General features: G+C 41.6%; 1 protein-coding gene across 1 annotated transcript in view; it reads right to left on the bottom strand.

Annotated features, from left to right (window-relative positions):
• Positions 1 to 18,930, bottom strand: part of KREMEN1 (kringle containing transmembrane protein 1) — a gene marked incomplete at its 5' end in the record, with an annotated part of 47,517 nt that overhangs the window by 20,537 nt on the left and 8,050 nt on the right. The window contains 10 exons of the mRNA XM_084217336.1: positions 8,901 to 9,081; positions 9,180 to 9,314; positions 9,477 to 10,028; positions 10,956 to 10,965; positions 11,271 to 11,361; positions 15,474 to 15,659; positions 16,209 to 16,481; positions 16,778 to 17,026; positions 18,042 to 18,197; positions 18,595 to 18,738. Of these exons, the coding sequence (XP_084073462.1) occupies positions 8,901 to 9,081; positions 9,180 to 9,314; positions 9,477 to 10,028; positions 10,956 to 10,965; positions 11,271 to 11,361; positions 15,474 to 15,659; positions 16,209 to 16,481; positions 16,778 to 17,026; positions 18,042 to 18,197; positions 18,595 to 18,738 (1,977 nt within the window). The remainder of the gene's footprint in view (positions 1 to 8,900; positions 9,082 to 9,179; positions 9,315 to 9,476; positions 10,029 to 10,955; positions 10,966 to 11,270; positions 11,362 to 15,473; positions 15,660 to 16,208; positions 16,482 to 16,777; positions 17,027 to 18,041; positions 18,198 to 18,594; positions 18,739 to 18,930) is intronic.

Raw genomic sequence — 18,930 nt, 5'->3', positions numbered from 1 at the left:
AAATGAAATCATATGACCCTATCAGTCTGCTACTTATTAACCAAACTCTCATTCCACTTCAGCTAAAGTTGTGACTATCTGGACTTTACAAAGTGAAAGACTTTGTAAGCATGGATCTTACCAACATTTATGTTCTGATTTAGAAAAATTCTTGTGGATTGAGTTGCCTTAGAAAGGGACCTCCTTCAGCAGAGTATAATCACAATACTGTGATTTGCTACTGAAGCATTTATGCTTTCAGATTAAAAAGTATGGGTCAGTATTCTGCCTCACTCATATTTTCTCTCACTTTTTTTTTATCCAGCCTCCTAAAATTCAGCAAGTTAGAAACCAAAGTAGAGAATGATTTCACTAAATACATTAGCCCCTTCTCAGCTGAACTACAAATTTCCTGCTGCCTGGCTTTGCTGGGCCTTGTTAATCACAGAATTGTAGAGTGGTTCAGGCTGAAAGGGACTTTAAAGATCATCCAGTTCCAACCCCCTCGCCATGGACATGGACACGTTCACTAGACGTCTTCTGATGAAATAAATATCCAAATGCATGAACAATTTTACTTTTGCTGAAATTGCCAAGCATTTTGCATTAAATTATGCAATGTGAGTGTGGCAGAGCATGGGAACAAATTGCCCAGGGAGGCTGTAGAATCTCCATCCTTGGAGATATTCCAAAGCCACCTGGACATGGTCCTGGACAACCTGCTTTAGGTGACTGTGCTTGAGCATAGCAGTTGGACAACATGACCTCCCAAGGTCACTTTTATCTCAACCATTCTGTGATTATCTCCCAGGAAGAATCATTATAATTAGTTTACCATAAGTAAGTCCATCCTGCTTATAATTAATAGTTGCTAGCATTTATCATTCTTGCATTTATTTAAGAATAGGATTAAAACATAACAGTCTGGGATAGAATTGAAAATTAGCTTTCTGCTAACTACAGGCTGTGAAACCTCCTGTTCCATCTGATAGTGTTCCCTGTAGAAACTATATTGCAGCTGCAGAGATGTTCTACTGCCCTGAGGGAGTGGGAGAGTGCTCTGAAGTATGTGCTGATCTCAGGTGTCCCTCATGAAATCTAACTTACAAAACAAGTCTAGAAAGATCTGTGTGGCTGCAGTTGGAACAGGAAAAAAAAACCCACCCACATTTTAATCCTGATATTAACAGTATACTGTTTTTGTATTTAGAACTACTGTAGAAGAAGGAAAAATGGATTATTAAAACCATGCCTCTGAAATTAGTTTAGTCTGGGCTCACAAATATCAGAATGGCACAATTATAATAATTATTTCAGAGTTCTATTACACAGCAGATGAAAGACAATGGTTTTGTGCTTTCACTGTGCATTTTCATGCCTAGGCAAGTTTGGATTTCTATTAAATGAAATGTTGTTGCTGAAGGCACATAGAAGAGGTGTCTGCACAGCCATTAATATATTCTGTTATCATCTCTGGACAGAAAGGTGTATAATTTAACAAAAACAAGCTTCAGGTCAATACTCCTCCTTACTGTAATTTGCCTGCTTTAGTAAAACAGGTGGGCTGCATGCATTTGCTTAAAAATGCAAATCTGAGTTTCCAGTATTCAGGCCACCACAGATATTTGTGTAAACATGAAAAAAACCCACTTTAAGGTCATGACTGTGTTGCAACTTTCTTCAATACTTCTTTTGCTTTGCAGTTAATATAAAAGTTTTTGTAGGTTATAGCTGAAAAATATAAGCTGATGAATTTTAGCAGAAAAGAGGGAAAAATGTAATCAAAATAGATAAAATTATAAGTAGCAAAAAGTATTTGTGACAAGTGATAAGCACATCCAGAAAAGATATCTACATTAGCTTTGTGCTTTTATTTATTTTTTTGTTTCTCACTCCTAAATGAAAAGCAATATATACTTCCATCCACTCAGAAATTTAAGGAATGCTACAATACCTGAATTTGGTCTGGCACACAAACTAAACTGAAGTTAACTTCAGTCCATTTTAGGATCTGCTACGACTGGCCCATGCTTTAACTTGCAGTAGTGACTTACATTTTCATGTCAGCTTTTTTAAACTGATTTTCTTCAAACTTCACTGCACTTTAAGGAAAAAAAGGAGGAGTCAGAGCCTACCTATCTAGCCTACCTATCTCTCTTCATTCCTCTTAACTGCAGTTTTTGTTCCCCAGACAATAGGTAGCTGTATCAGTGCCTCCTGTGTTCCTTTGTGCTATCAAGAGGTTTGGTGCAAATGTTTCAGCTGAGTTGTAACAAAGCTCCCCTGGCTTAGATGTGGATGTGGAAAGGGGAGGCAGAGAGATATCACGGAAAATCATTGATTATCCCTGAAACACTGAAGTGAAAACTTTAAGTCACGGAATTTGGATTTTCTTAAGGATTAATAACAATTTTGCCATAGCATGCAAGTGCAATATTTTCAAATAAATATTGGCATCTTAAAAAATCAGGCCAGTTGTCCTTGCTATGCTCTGTCCTGTCTTCTTGTGCACCTGCTCACTGGCTAAGCATGGGAAACTAGAAGTCCTTGATTTAGAGTAAGCACTGCTTGCAACAACTAAAAAATTCTTCTATTTATCACACGCAGTGATTTCATCATATTTTGCTGCATGACAGCCAAGACACTACCTTAGTGATTTCACCATGAAATTAATACTCTCAATGTGCTGAAGGTGCATGTTTTGTCTGCAGAAAGGCCACTGTCCTCTCTATTTCAAATCCAAGCCCTAAGAGATTCTGGAGAACAGGAGGTTAGAGCCTCCACCTTACATTTTGTCTTGTACCACTGGTGCAATAATTCTGTGAAAAGATGAGCTTAAAAAAAGGTCACCTAGATTTGTCTGCACAAAACTAATTCTGATGAGGTCATCTAAATTAAACAGTCAGAAAAGACTGGACTGAGTGCTGTTGGTAAAACTTTTCAGCTTACTCAAATCACCTGATTTCTCTTTGGTAGATTATGCAAAAGGGAGAAAATATTAAATCAACCAGAAACAACCACTTCTGTGTGTTGTGGCACCCTTAGGTTGAGTGATACTTCTGTAACACTTTAGGGTATGAAGCCCCTCACTTCGAATGCAACATCAGAACTGTGGCTCAAGAAAATTCATACTGGTTCTGTGAATTTCAGCAAGCCTTATTCCTTAAAGTTTGGTAAGATTGTGGTCAACTGTGACAGAACTTGCACTGTGTCTAAGTCCCAGTGGCAAGGACAGACACCTTGGGGACACTACAGCCCCCAAGAAGGCATCAAGTTGCCACTGTGCTTGATAGATTTGGCACATGGATTTTGTTCAGGCTCAGAACATCCTGTCAGCTATAAATGTCTACTAAAACACTAGGGTTTCAGACAGGACATGAGGGAAGCTGTGACCACTCAAATCTAGAAGTGTGTGACCTCATACCTCTAAGATCTTAGCTGGGTTTCAGACGTAGTCTGAAGTAGAGGCTTATGTCAAATCTGTGATTAGAATCAGTGTCCATGATGATTTCACTCAATTAACTGCCTAATGACCCTGCTGCTTCTGCTGTGTCATGGGGCTGTCTGTAAACAGAATTAATCAGAGATTAATCAGAGATAATTAATCAGAGAACCTTTGCAGTGGTTCTAGTCACAAAAGGTTCCAACAGATGCTGTTCAGGCTAATGTTCATGAGCCTTTGTGAGAAAACAGGGACAGCATTTTGTTGTCAGGGCTGTTTTGTTTTCAACACATCAGGTGCCATGGTTGACAGCAAGTAACTTTTAAAAGGAATGCTAGGATAGGTAAGCATGTACTGAGTGACAACTGCTAGAACAAAAAAGCAGAAAACAAGACTAGGGATGTTGTCCACTGTAAGTGAATACTCAGTGTGTGATACAGGTTCACAATTAGTTTTATTAGAGCCAGATCAACATTTGGAAGATCAAACAGCAGCTGTTGTAGAAATTCTTTCCATCTGTGTCGGTTTCTTCTTCAATGTAGGGACCTTACAATGATCATTTTCCTTTGTTACTTTGGGACTGCATGGCTGCCTGCACTCCACATGGGCGCCACTTTAGGATCATTTGAAAAATTAAGGTAGTGCAGACTGTAACAGCCTGATGTTTTATTGATGATAAATCACTGACATTTTAGAGTCTGCACTGGCTTCCAATGATTTTCTCAAAGACATCTATCTAGAGACACTACAAATTGCAGACTGAAGGGATGGAGGTTTCAGGATGGTTTAAATGACTTCTTAGAGTACTTTCCAAGTTTGAGGCCTGTTCATAGCTTTTGAGACTGGAAATCCAGAATGACAAACTTCTTCCTATCCACTGGAGAGAAAAAAAAAACAAACCAAACCACTTTGTTTGCTTAATGTTTTCAAAGCTACTTGGAGCATTGAGCAGTGTCCAGAGAGACTGACAACAATTATCAACCTGAAACTAGCCTACCCAAGCCAGAAATTATCCTACCACCTACTGCCCAACAAAAGGCAAGGTTTTCTTTTAAAGATCTGCAGATTAATGAAAGATAAATGAAAGTGGCTACTATTTAAATCTTGGGTTTCATTACAGTAGTGTAATTAAATGTAAGGTTGAACCAAAAATTAAAGGTTCCTTGAATTTACGTGGTATAACTGCCTGCTCAGTTTTCACTTGTTTTTCCTACAGCCTTTTCTAAAAGTCAGAAAAATGCTTAAGCAGAATACAAGGGTATGAAACCAAGGGTGCCAGGTCCGATAATGACTCAGTGTGGGTTGCCTGATGCATGTGCTTGCAGAGTATTCCAAGAATAATTTTAAGTCATTTCCATTCTATCTAAACTCTTCCAGTTCTTGCTGGGGATTGCAATTTAAGCACTCCTCCTTAAATGAAAGCACTGTATCTAGGTGCAGATGGCAACAGTTACAGGCACTAACCAGATGCTGCAGTCTCTAATTTGATTGAAAGGGTATAATTAGACAGCAGAAACACTTCAATGAGAAAGTAATGCACAGAGGAAAGGACAGAAACCACTTAACTGATGCCAAGATACCCCGGCAGTGACAGAGGCAGGGGCCCACGGGTGGAAGGGGCAGAACACCACATCACCTTCTTCAAATGAGAACATTTCTGTTTCCCTAGAGATGTGAATAGGGATTCTATTATCATAGGTTGCCACAGTTCTTCATGTGGGAACACTGATTAAAACCAGAAGAAGCTTCAGGAGATGAAAGACACAAATATGGCTTCTGTGGTCATTATTAAAAATATTTTTAGCATTGCAATGGTTTTCTTTGAAGATGCAGTTTTATCGACTGAACCAAAAGTTAATTTGCATACTATCATATGAGTGGTCAGGAAAAAAAAAACTCATTCCATGTTATGATGCAAAATAAATGCTTTTGGGAAGTATAAGGCTGATTTAGATCTACCCAAGTAAAAAAATAGTGTACTATTTCAATACTTTTCCATTCCAATTCATACTAGTATAATACAACCACTCATCAAAACTGTCAGGCTTCTGTGCCTGTGCTGTAACAGCAAGAACCTCCCACAATAGAACAGTTGATACAAGCTAAAGAAAAAAACATCATGAAAGAATTATCTTTGTTTAAAATAGCAACTTTCAAAATTCCTAGAAAACAACTCCCCATTTCCTAAGTCAGACAGTTAAATTCAATGTGGGGGCACTTCACATGTAGTTTAAGAATTGTATCCTGCTCACTCTACCTATCCATGCAAACACACACACAGACATACACATACAATTTTTGAAAGTCCTCAAATGCAATCATTTTTGCTAGTCAGAATTAGAGACCTCATTAGCATTGGTCCAAGCCAGAGAGTAGCCACAGTGAATATCTGATTCTACTTGAATTATGCCACCTGAGATTTGATCAAACCTTGACTGAAGCATCTGTCTTGTAAAAATGCACATTCCTGGAAATGTACAGACATGCAGAGTCGATACTTGTGCTCCCTGGCAGTGTGTGAGCTGTCATATATGTGAACTTGCTATCCTTGTGAAATTTTGACTCTAATCGTCAAGCTAATCACTTTTCATCACTTTTTATTTGTTAAAAAAATCTGTCTGGCCAGATCTTTTCTGGAATATGTTGGAAGCAGACGAGTTAGGTTATGAGCACAAGAGACAGTTTCCATTATTTCTAAATGCATTCTGTCCCTTTTGTCTTTTTATTTGTACAATACAAATATGCTATATTAGCCAGAGCTTTGCAGCTGCTGGCTGGTCCTCAGCCACAAGATGCAAACACGCTTGCTTGCCTTGTGATTCTTTATCACTGGAAGTAAGAATGTGTGATGTGACCCCATAAGAATTTCTGTTCCTTAATACACCCATTTGTTTTCTTTCTTTGTGAAGTTTTAAAACTGTTGTTCCCTTGTCAAGCGTGGCAGGGCAGAATCCCTTTGGCAATTTTATCAGGATGGGCCATAGCCACTGTGTGGATGAAGGGAGTGGTCAGTTGCACAACCATTATGGTGTGATATGACAAAAATGAAAATTTTGCAGCTGGCAGCATGTAATCCCTGCCTCCCTCCTACTTCTTTGGCTCCATCCTGCTTAAATCTATTCACATAACTCTGGATTTTGAGTTATGCGCTATACATGTACAAGCATGATATGCTGAACTGTCTATTTCATCCCCTATCTGCCTAGTTAGAAAGAAAAAAAAAATTGCTTTTTAAAGTATTTTTATAAGGCTTGCTTATGGTATATCAAGTAGAACTGCTTCTCTGAATCACTAAGGCATAGAGAGAATAAGATGACAAGAGATACCAGGTTTGTAAGAGAAGGCTGGAGTAACAGCTCAAAGGAAAGTCTCAGCTGGGAAAAAAACCAAGGACATGGTGACTCAGTATTGCTAAATGGAAAGAAAACAGAGAAAGGAAAAAGAGATTGATAATCACATACATTTCTGATGGGGAAATTAAATGAATGGTATAAATACAGAAACTAGAAATTATAACTTATTGCACGGAGTATATAAAATAACATTTGTTCACCAAAACTAACATTTGCTGAAGGCATTTCCATTCCTTTGGCCTTGTAACACAAAACTCACCAAATTCAAACAGTCCTTTAACAGTAGGTAATCTATCCACACAGTTCTTATTTCTGATCCACTTGAGAAATTATGTATGGCTGATGTTTGAATGCACAAATGCCAAGGTTTGAATGCAAAAATGCCAGGGTTTGAGTTAACAGAAACTGTTGAACATCACATGGCAAAGCAGAAACATTGTGTGGAAAGAACCAGAGTACTATGTGCAAAATTGGTTGTTAATTCACTTTCATTTCTGACAACTGGAGTAATTTTTCAGACAGTAATTCCTGAAGTTTTTCTCCTATCTTAGTGAATGATGATGACAGAGTCTTTATTTTGACTGCACTTTACAATAAGCTTATAAGGAGACACATTAAAAAACCAAAACAAGGAACAGGCATTAAAAACATACCATACAACAAACTGCCTTCCAAAAGCAATAGTAATGTTTGTCATTTCAGAATTCTGCAAGTTTCAAGTGCAAACTGACATAGCTGATCCCATTTCAGTTCTGTGGGATTAAGGGTCAAGATGAAGACCCTGACGTGTACCTTGTGCAGATTATGAACTCTGCAGATCATGTCCAGGCTATACAAATTACAAGTTGCTGTACTTGCACTGTTTCCAGGTTCTTGAGCAGAAAACACATGGGTGGCAGTGCTTTCTAGCTCCATTCTCCTTTGCTACACCTTCATTTGGAGGCATTATATGCTCTTCCCTCCTCCCCCTGCCCCAGCTGCTTGTGCTCAGGCATTTCTGTCCTCTTTAGCAGCCAAACATTCATGCTGGGCCATATCCTCCACTTGCTGTCACATAGCCCTCTGTGAGAGACACGGTTATGCATGGTGTGTTCTGTTCAGAGACCTTACAAGCAAACATTCTTCAGCTAAGCAAAGGAGGGAGCATCCACTGTGTGCACCAAGCACGTCCTAATGGTATTGGACTCTTAGACATGGTCCCTGTCTAGGCAGTTCTCTAAATGCTTATCTGAAAATACTCTGAGAAGAAGTAAAATTTACCAGAACTTTTTTTTTTGTAAAAGGTTTTTTATTCCCTGAAAATGGCTATGCAAGTATTTTCCGTTTCTAATTAGGTGCATCTACAAGCAAGCATGCGTTCAAAGAGTAGGAGAGCAAATTCTACTCTGTAAGAAGAAACAGCAATCAAGAATACACAAAATGTATCCAGAAGGACCACACATCTGACGGCTGTGACCATCTGGAACTGCCACTTCTGATCTTGCAAAGCATGGCCAATGTTTACCAGAGGAGAATCATAGTACTTGAAATCATTAGTAACAACTAAACCGAGGACAAAAGGGTGCCAAGAAACTTTAAGTGAAAAATCACCTTAGGAAGTGAAGCTTCATGCTCCTAACTGGTGAGAGGAGCCGGGAGCTGGGGCAGCACTCAGCGGACAGGAAGGATGCTCACTCACCCTTCAAGCTGCCCCAGGTTTTTCCCCAGTGACACGAACAATCGCACGCCCCTCTCCCTTTAAATGCCTCCATTCCGCAGACCTAGCTATCGAACCACTTTTATAGAGAAACGTGCTGCTCTTCTTTTTCTTACATCATGCTTTCATAGGAGATCCCGAGCTCCCAGTTCAGCAAGCACGGGGAGAGCCTCAAATACCCCGGGACTCCAGGCGAAAACACCCGCTGCGTGCTCGCACGAGCAGCTTCGAGCCCGGCACGGCTCTGCCGAGCAGGAAGGGACGTCGTCGCGACCTCGAAGAGGCGCTGCCGGCCGGCAGAGCCCTTCCGCGGGGGTCTGCGGAGCTCGGGGAGAGGCTGCCCCGCTCCCTCGCCGCTCAGCTCGGCGAGGAGCTCGGGGAGCAGCCCCGATCGCGTCCCCCTCCCGGCTCCCCGCGGAGCGGCACTCACCGGACAGGACGGGCTCGCGGCAGCAGCTCAGCGCCAGCCCGGAGAAGGCCAGGACGGCGGCGAGGGCGGGAGGCTCCATAGGCAGCGGCCGCCGGGCCGCGCCGCGCTCGCAGGCGGCAGCCCCGGCTCTCCGGGGGTGGCAGGCGGCCGGGAAGAGCGCAAAGTGCGGGAAGCGGAGGCCCTACAGCATGTGTCCTGTAAGTGCGCCCCGGCGAGGTGCCGAGTGGCAGATGAGGGATCCTATTACCAGCCATGTGACAGGAAAGGATAGAGACCGACATCCCAACCTGCTGCGGCGCGGGACCGCAGGGCTGCCGCTTCCACTTCTGACACCGACAGGTTCGGGCTGGTGCTGTTCGCCCCGGGGCAGCGCTTTGGCCCCGCGGAGCCCTCTTCGCTAGCCGGGACGCCTCGCTACAAACACACACGCAAACACACTGACTCCTCCATCCCAGCAGCGACCCAAGCCTTGCTCTCGTCACTCCCCTCGTACCCAGTGTCCCGCGGAAGAGGTCGGGCAAGAGCCCGTCAGCCCCGTGGCCTGGCGCGGCCGGCCGCTGCCCCTGCCCCGCGCACGCCCTCCGCCCGCCGGGCGCCCCTGAGGGTGTCGGGGCCGATGGGCGAGCGCAGGTGCAGCCCGGCTCTCCTCTCCTGAAGCCGCGAAGCCACGGACGGCCACGGTACAGGGAGAGAACGCTGCAAACTTTCTGAGCGATGCGGGCATGAGCGGCTCTGCGGGCGGCGAGGAGCCAGCGCCACACGCTGCGATTTGGGGCGTCGTTCTAAAAGTGAAAAGGCACCGGCCGCCCCACAGAAGTGACCGGGGCGGCGGAGCCGTGCCGAGGGAGCGCTGGCAGAAAGCAGCGCGGCTGCTGAAGCCGCCGTGTCCCCCGTAGGCCGCGTCCCGAGGCGGGCGGAGCTGAGGCCAGGCGGGGGCCGCTGTCCCGGCCGCGGGTGGCCGCACAGACAGAACACAGACAGAAGACAGACAGCCACACAAACAGGAACACACAGCCACACGGACACCCACGCAGACAGGAACACACGGCCACAGGAGCCCTCCACGCCCAGGGACACGGGGCATTGGCGGGCGGGCACGGACACGGGGACGTGAGGGGACACGCACGCCTAGAGCGCAACACACACCCAGAGCGACAAACACAAACACAGCAGCTTCCCGGCCAAAAGGAGCATCGTTGCTTTCTGAAAATGCACGTGCAGAAAGATAGGGTTTGTGGTTTGTTTGGTTTGTGTGTTTGTTTGTTTGTTTGTTTTCATCTAGCTGAAGATACCAAAGGACGAAGTGTCAAGGTGGTAATGCCAAGCTATCGTCTAAACTTCTACAAAGTCCTTACTTGGCCTGTGAAACATTTTAGTAATGGTAGAACAGCTTTGCTAAGAAGCAACCACACTGAAAAAAACCTCCATGCTAACAGTTAAAAAAGCATGTAAAAAGTGGCTTTGTCAGGGACAGAAGTAGGGCAAACATCCTTTGTACAAGGTACATCCTTGTACCCCCTTTACAACACTGCTGTGTAATCAAATAGCAACCCATACAGGGAGAGAACAATTTGCTATTCTGAAGGGGAACAATCAAAATACAGTTTGTAGGCCTTAACTGTTGTATCAATACACAGTGTGGATGCATCTCACTTTTAGCATACAGAAACCTCCTGCCATATAAGGCTGTAAGGTTGATTTGGAGGGGGAAAATATGCTTATATTTCTTTTGGCCTTTGTGACACATATAGAAAGTAAAAAATGGTCCTCATATAGTAGTGTGGCTTTGGACATAAATTTTATTATCACAGCATAATATGCCACATTCTTATTTCTTTGAGCTGAATCCATAGTGAATGTAGCATTTTTAAGCAATGAAATACTGAAAAACATTAGCAGTGTTCTGTTAGCTTGGCACTGTGCTTTTTTTTTTTTTGTGACAGGTTCAGAAGTATTTAGTTCTTCCTCACACATACAGTCTTCTTTCCAAGGGCTGTAACCCCATTTTGTTTCCGTTCACTCAATTTCTATTCCATTTTATCTGGCATTCTGTTACTTGTGGACACTGCAACAGAGAAGGATTAAAAATTTGTAACAGTTGCTAACAAAGTTCAGAAAATCAACCACATGTCCATTTCAATCCACCAGTATTCCTAGGCAAAATCCTTTTCATTCACTATACTGCCCTCTTTTTCTACCAATCAGTTTCACACACAGTTGATGTTTATATGTCAGTTGCACTTTTTTTTAACCTGTAGCACACTAGCAGTTTGTTGCCAGTGGTCATTGTTAAATTATTATTTAAAAAGTCATAGCAGTTGCTATTTCTTTAGGAGGTTCAGTTGTGTTTTCAGTTCAGTCAGGGCTTACCTCTCCTTTCTGCATAAATAACCCAGACGTCCCAGGACTGCAAGGCCAACTATTCCAAATACACTGCCAATAACAATTACTTGTTTGATAGCTGAAAAACAGAACAACCACAAAAAACCCATGAAGACTTTGATATAAATTTCTTCATATCTGTTTGAATGCAGTGGCATGACAATTTTTGAAATTGTACATATAGCATTAATTTTCTGTTCTCTTTATTTGTGGAGCTGCCTCCCTTGGCAGTGGGATTGGACTGAATGATGTCCAGAGGTCCCTTCCAATCCTTTACCCTTTCAGATTCTCTAAAACTGGTAAAGATTAGGAGCTCACAGGATTCCTACATTTGACTGTTAGGGCAGGTGGCTGCAGAAGCTTTGTTACACAAAGGGTGGCCAGTGGTTAATATGTAATCAACATTTTGAATGTGAAATATTCATGTGGAACTGTCAATCCCAACAACTGAAATGGTTTTCAGTCCTTATTCTATACAGTTTGATTGCTTTAAATATTGCCCTATTTTGGCATTAAAAATAGGGCAATATTTTTAATATGGACTGCCTTTGCTGCTTAATAATCTACATAAAGAGAAGTGACTGCTCTGATGTGGGTACATTGAACTACCTCAGAGAGTTTGAACACACTAAAAAAAAGTATCTACTTGATTCTGTGACTGCCTTACAAGGACACCTGAAAGAGAGAAAGAAACCAGATATGAAACAAATTTTGAATAAAAATTATCATTTTGTTTCCTTATTCTACTAAGCAATGGCAGATTACCAGATAAGAATATTTGTAAAAGTTAGGAGATGTAGCATATGGAGTGAACTGTCTGTGAGAAACAATGATTCCTGCATTTTGTATCTGAGCCTCAGTACATCAGGGCTGCATTTTTGTCAGCCCTTCCTTCCATCACTTCGTCACACCTGCCCAACCCACAGCCTAGCACACAGTGATGGCTGTAAGAGTGACAGAACAGACACTTCTATGATCCTAGAACAGATTATTCAGCTGCTGATTTGGTTTATAGTGAAGTTTAAGGAAAGAAATGGGATACACAAACTGTTTCACAAGCATTGATCCATCATCCAGTAACTTCAGAACAAGGCTTAATGTTTGTCTTACACATCCTACACAGGGAGGCACCCAGTCTCTGCCAAGTGATGAGAACCCACCACTGGCTAAAGTAGTTGGTCCACTAGTGATTTGCCTCTGTTGTGAAATCTTTGTGTTTGAAAAAAACACAGAAGACTAATGAGATTTCTGACAGCTTTTCAAAATGAACAGCATTTACACAGAGCCTGAGACTGGAAAAGGAAATCTAAAAGTGAATAGAGGAGGGGGGGGGAAAGGAGAATGTAAGCCAGAAGACAAACAAAACTAGATTGCCCTTAATATCTCCATATTGTCTGTCTCAAAAAGACTGTATGTACATATGTTGCCACTATCTTATGATTTTTAGCTGGATATTACATCTCATTTTACTAGAATCTCCTTTTTGCTTTTGCTGGATGGCTTCTTTGTTCTTCCTCTTTGTGATATTCTGTGAAGAGAGACTGCTGTGGTACTGGCAAGACTTGCAGTGGGATTGTAATTAGAAGCATAGCAAAATAATTATTAGCAGAGGATTTCCATGGAAACTTTAGTCCAAGGAAGCAAAACTCAAAAACAACAATATGCAGGCCCAACAACATAATTTGTATTTGAAGTTTCAAAATACCAAAATGGATTTTGTAAAATAACTGGCATTACATTTTCTTGTTTCCACCTCTTTTCCTATCCAATTTTCCTGGTTCCCATGCCTTTATTTTAAATATTCTCTTTTGAAAAGGCATATAGCAACTAAAAAAACCTTGATGATTTGCAGGACAGAGCTTGAATCTGATGTGCCACAAAACTGCAGCATCATGAACACAGCACTGTAAAGGAATACACCTGTAAGCTTAGAATAACAGAGGGCTGGGCCCTGTGCTCCTGACCAGCATGAAAGAAATAATTTGACAAAGTGTGTGTTTAATAGTGCAATTTTAAAGTAAAAAGATAACTGCTGATCACAGTGGCTAGGACAGTGGTCACCCATTCAGGCACCCAGAAATTGGGAAGGGCTGTCCATTAATTTTGTCAGCATTTTCCTGGTGTCAAGAAGGTCTTTGTCACAGGGCTTGATAAAATAGATGTTGGTGGACCAGCAGCATGCTGCTGTGTAAGAAGGAAAACAATAAAGAAAACTGACCTCAGGAACAACAGATTTTGACAACACAAGGACCTTTTCTGATCTGGAGAAGAGAAGGCTTGGGGGATGGAGAATAGAGAAAATAGCCAAGCAGAGAAGTAAGACAAGGAAAACTGGCACTGGATTTCACCTGTGTCTTGGACCAGAGGCAGAAATATATTTAGTGGAAAGCAAGTACTAGCTGTCCGTGCTATAAAAATATGAGAAGTTTAGATATTAGTGAAAGGAACTTTGAACTGTATTGCCTCTCTTCTCTATAGAGACCTGGGCCTGTCAATAAAAAGCCTCCTCTGACAAACACTGACATCTAGCAGAACACCTTATGGAATAAGGAGAAACAAGGCTAGCTATAAATGCCACTAGTTAGACATAGCAGTAAGAAAAAAAGAATGGAGAAATTTGTATTTTATATTGTGTTGCTCAGTTGTTGGTGTTGTCAGTATCCTGCTGCTGTGGACAGCATTGCCATACTCCAACTTCCTGCAGTTTATAAAAACCATCAATTTTGGTTCACATTACAAATGAACTAGAACACCAAATATCAAATAGTAAGGAAGATCTTTGTTGCAATCAGATCAATAAAATTCTTTCCCACCTTGTTTTTCTTTGTCACCTTCCAGGAAAGCATTGGAAAACGTGGGTTTTGTTTGCTTATCCACAAAGCTGTGTCACATCTCCATCATTCTGAATGAAGTCAGTCACTGCATATCTTCCAGCTCCTTTCCTCTGATCTCACAGGGCTGCCTTTCTGTCCCCCTTTTGCTAGTGTAAATGTCAGCATCTGTTTTGCTTATTGAGACTGACTGGCTCTTATCCAGTATGTATGTGGTTGATGGCAGCAGTGGAAAAATATTCTTAGCTTTCAGCTTGGCAGAAAGTTTTGCCATTGCCTTTTTAAGATCTGGCCTTTGTGAATTTTTCTGCTTCCCAAACTCACTGCAGTTCATCTTACAAATATTACTAAATTCAGAACACATTGGAAATGTACAAGCAATTGGTACAGGCAGCAGAGGCTGATGAAATGTGCCAGTATGACAGGAATTCGTTGCTGATGTGAAGTGCACTTCCCACATTTCTTTGGAAGGGTCTTAGAATGGAGAATCTGTTAGTATGAATTATTTGATGAGTGCTTTTGGGAGCTATTAACTCAGCATTGAAAGTGCTTCAACATGCCATCTGGCCTTGCACCACCCTGGTGCTTTGAAATATTGCCATCTTGAGGACATTTGGAGTGTATGTGGTGAATGAATAAAAAGAAAATTTTGGGCCATTTTCTATAAATCATAGAGACAGCCTATGTTACTAAACTGCTACTAAATCCAACAATCCCAGGCTAACTGATAATCTATTACTAGTAACACAAGAGGGGGAATAAATCTATGTTATTTATACTAAATATTATTGCATCATTCACAATACTTTTACTGCTATAGAATAACAGAATTATGTTTTGAGATAAGATAATGTTTTAGAAAAAAAAAAAGTGAAAGGGTTCAACAAGTGTGGGCTGTGTCTGCTCTTGAATCACAGAGTCATAGAAGAGTTGAGGTGGGATGGGACTTTCTCTAGGCAAGCGGTGCCAGTTCTCAATCATAGTCACAGTGAAAAAGGGGTTTCTGATGTTCAGAGGGAAGTTTCTGTGTTTAAGAGCATGCCTGTGGCCTCTGGTCTTGTCCCTGGGCACCACTGAAAAAATCCTGGCTCCATCCTCTTTTCACCCACCCTTCAGGTACCTGTACCCATTGATAAAACAAAAACTTTTCAATCTCCACCAAAATGCACAGAACTACCATAAGTCACCTGTTATTTAGATTTGAATTATAGTCTTTCTAGAAATTCAGACATGTCATGTCCAATGTTTTACCAAGTAAGAGAAGTTACACTTGTCAAAGGCCATCATGGTATTCTGAGATTGCCTTGTCCTTGATAATGATTTTTTAGTGACAATATGTGATATCTAAAAGGCAACAGACCTGTTACTTGGCTGCACTGGGGTGTGTCCCCTGACCAGGCTCCTGACGCTTGGCAAGTTCTTTCCTGTGACCCTCCTGTGAGTTCATAGCCCTCATTGCAGGCGAAATTGATGGTTGAGCCCAGCAGGTAGTTAGTATTATTCTTTCTCCCATTGGTTGGATGATCCAGCCAGCCACAAGAGATCACTAATTAAAGAAACATATCTGGTTAGAGTATTTAGGACATAGACCAGCAAATCTCCATTATAATGATTCAAACAGCATTTTAGTGGCAACTCATGGAAAAACAAAGATTTTTAGGCTATCTGAAAGATAGTCTAATACTATTACTATAAGATAATACTTCCTGCTACTTTTAAAATTTATTTTGAAGTCCAAGGAAGACAACTTAATGCATATAAAGTGAAGATAAACTTTCTATGCTGTGGTGTCATAGTGGAAGAAATGGAAAGAAATTTATTTTGAGTTTCCCTAAAGTATTCTATCAGTACAGAGATTTCCTGGTCCAAAGATGATTCCCCATGATCAGATTATCTATAGGTGCATGAACAGTTTTACAGTTAAGCAAAGCCTCCTCAAACAGTGTTAACTCCTTAAATGCCCTGTAGGAATATCTATAGTGATGCTCCCTATGGGACATTCAATTAAGGTTTGGACTTGATTATCCCAGTGGGTCCCTTCCAACTCAGAATATCCTGTTATTCTGTAATGATGTTTTGTGGAATGTTGTATCACCTGGCTCTAGATGTTCTACCAACAGCTTGTGATTCTGATGGGAAAGTCTTGTGGAATTTCCCACTTGAAGGTTTCTTGTTGTCAGGACATCAAATCTGCAGAATGGGTCAGAGCCACAGTGTGAGACCATCTCTTCTAGCAGGGGATCAGCAGGGTCTTCATGAGGGGAAAACACAGGCAGAAAAGAGGCATTGTGCTTGTCCCCATAAAAGAAACTGTCCAGTAAGAGCTTCGTGTCATAAGTAAAGAGAGAAGTTCCATTTTCAATTGCCCCTTGGGAGACAGACAGAAAGAGATATTCACATGTAACATTGCCAACATAGACCACCTTCTGCTATTAATCCAAGTGTTTATCTACAGAAATGTAGCTGGAGCTGGAAGAGATATAGGTACAAAGTGCTGAACATTCCACCACGGTTCTGTTTTCACACCCCATGTGGGTAGAGGAAGGCATATTTCTCTTACTCCCTTCTCTTCCCCCAGTACAGACTTCATTTCCTAGTCCTTAAATCACAAGCTGTCTTAAATTTGTAAAGAAAATGTAATAATAGACCATAGAAATTACTTACAGCTAGCTCCAAACTCAAACACCTGCTGGGGACTTGCATGAACTGACATGGTGGTTTTATTCTTGAAGGTGTAGTCATCCTGTGGATTGTCATTCATGACCCCAAAGAGACCCCATGTGTGATTCATAAACTTCTCTGGGAGCAGAATTGTCAGGGTCAGAAATCCTCCATTTCCCCTTATTTCCACTCCAGACCCAGAAGAGAACATCACTGTGACGTTCTGATCAGGTGTAGAATAGAGAAAGAGACCTATAACCATGAGAGGAAGAGAAAACAGCTAATTATCCAGAGTGAAAAAAATGGTGTGTTTTAGCATCAGTTAAAATCATCAGTTTTAACCATTTTTCCTACAGCTTTTCCTCCCTTCCACTCTGAGCTGCACTCTGAGAAGCATTTAAAGGGAAGCCACACCTTCACACTACAATTGTGACAAGGTGGCTACTAGAGAGTTGCAGCAAAGACAGGTCCACTATTGATATAAGATGCCTCCTGCCAGTGTCCCAGCCCAGAAGCTTAAAAATATGAGATGTCCACATCAGAGAGTGGCTGTGAGCTGGAAGCACCACTCTCAGTGGTCACAGTTTCCCTCTCCTTCTCCCTTGTCTTGTCAACACCTCCCTAATATGGCTTCTTCTCCAGGCTCCCTCAATGTCCCTTCCATTTGTTTTCCTCCCTGCATCTCTGCTTCTGCAGCTCCTTGGCAGTGTAGCCCTCCACCTGCTCTTCAGGCATGAATTGCTAGACACAGAAATGTTGAATAAGCAGATTACTGTTAAAATTGAAGTGATGCACGATGAGTATTTGTCAAATTACCATTAAGACTAATCAGATGATCACAGCCCTGTTGGACAAAAAGTCAACTTTTGATAGTCTTTTTGGCAGAAGACTAGAGGAATAATATCTGACCTATTGAGAGAGCTCCCAATAGGTAAATATGAAATTGAGTTATATTTTAGTATATATTTTAGTTATATTTCACTTTATTTGGTAGGCTTCATTGCATTAGATGCAGTAAGCTCAAAGCAGAATGTAGAGGACAGAGTTTTTAATTCCATTCACTGTCCACAGGATGAGTAGGAAAACCATTACTCTACAAACAAGTGAAAGAGGACATAGAAACCATGGACACTGAAGCCACCTGTTAAAACACTTCCCCAAAGGATGCTGAAAAGAGGGTTGAAATGCATGCACCTAGAGACACCTTTAACTGTCCATGGGCTCCATCAGAATGGAGTTGCTTACAAGGCTGATATGTGTAACTAACCTTTCAAGTCCATCCAAGTTTGTTCAGAGAAGTTGAGAACCCTCTGGTTCAGGAGGACCTCCAGATGCAAATCCTCAGAGTAGCGCACTTCAATCACATCAGAGTTGTTCTCCTGCATGGCCACTGCAGACAAGCCTGTCCCCTGAGCCCCAGTCCCTTCCAAGTGAAAAAAACCATCAATGCTATCAAAATACATCAGCTGGCAGCTGTGCCTATTGACTGATTTCTTGAACTGGCCTTATGTTTCCTTATTTATGAAAATGGGCATGGAAAAAAAGAGCTTTTTTGGAGCTCTTAAACACAGTTGGAAATTTCACACTTCCATTACTTACACCCAATAAAACTAGCAATTAAACTTTGATTGGGAAGTTTTTCCTGAAGATGTTGTCTGCTTTCTGATTATCTTCAGAATGGTGACTGTTCACAAATGGCCAAAAAAGAAGACGACAGATGACAGGAGGATTGCTGCTAAGTGCAAATCAAGCAAATATCAAATCTCTGTTCTGCAAATCTCAGAAGTTCAGAAGGTCTGCTTCCTCTCTTACCAACTTACCATTGGAAAAGTGTGCCTGCTGTGTCCTCCCTTGCACTCTCAGGGATGTGAGATCAGACTCTACCAATGTGTATTCTCCTAGGCCATTGAAGGTGAAGTTCAGACCATCAAATGTAAAGAAATGAGGATCCCCAAAAGCAGATGCTATTTTTAAAAGCAAAAAGAGAATTAAGATCAAGCAAAAATCACAACCTGTTACTCCTCAAGTTCATGAGAAAGTAAAAAAGCTAGAAGTCTGTGTCACATGCCTTATATGGGAAGATTTGGACATGAATACAGAGCTATTGCCTTATCTTTGCATCCATATCCTTTGCATCCTTATCCCCTTTTGCATTT

Source organism: Fringilla coelebs (assembly GCF_963513975.1).
Source record: "Fringilla coelebs genome assembly, chromosome: 17".
NCBI lineage: Eukaryota > Metazoa > Chordata > Aves > Passeriformes > Fringillidae > Fringilla > Fringilla coelebs.
Note: the sequence above shows the minus strand (reverse complement) of the source record. Positions and strands in the feature narration are given on the sequence as shown.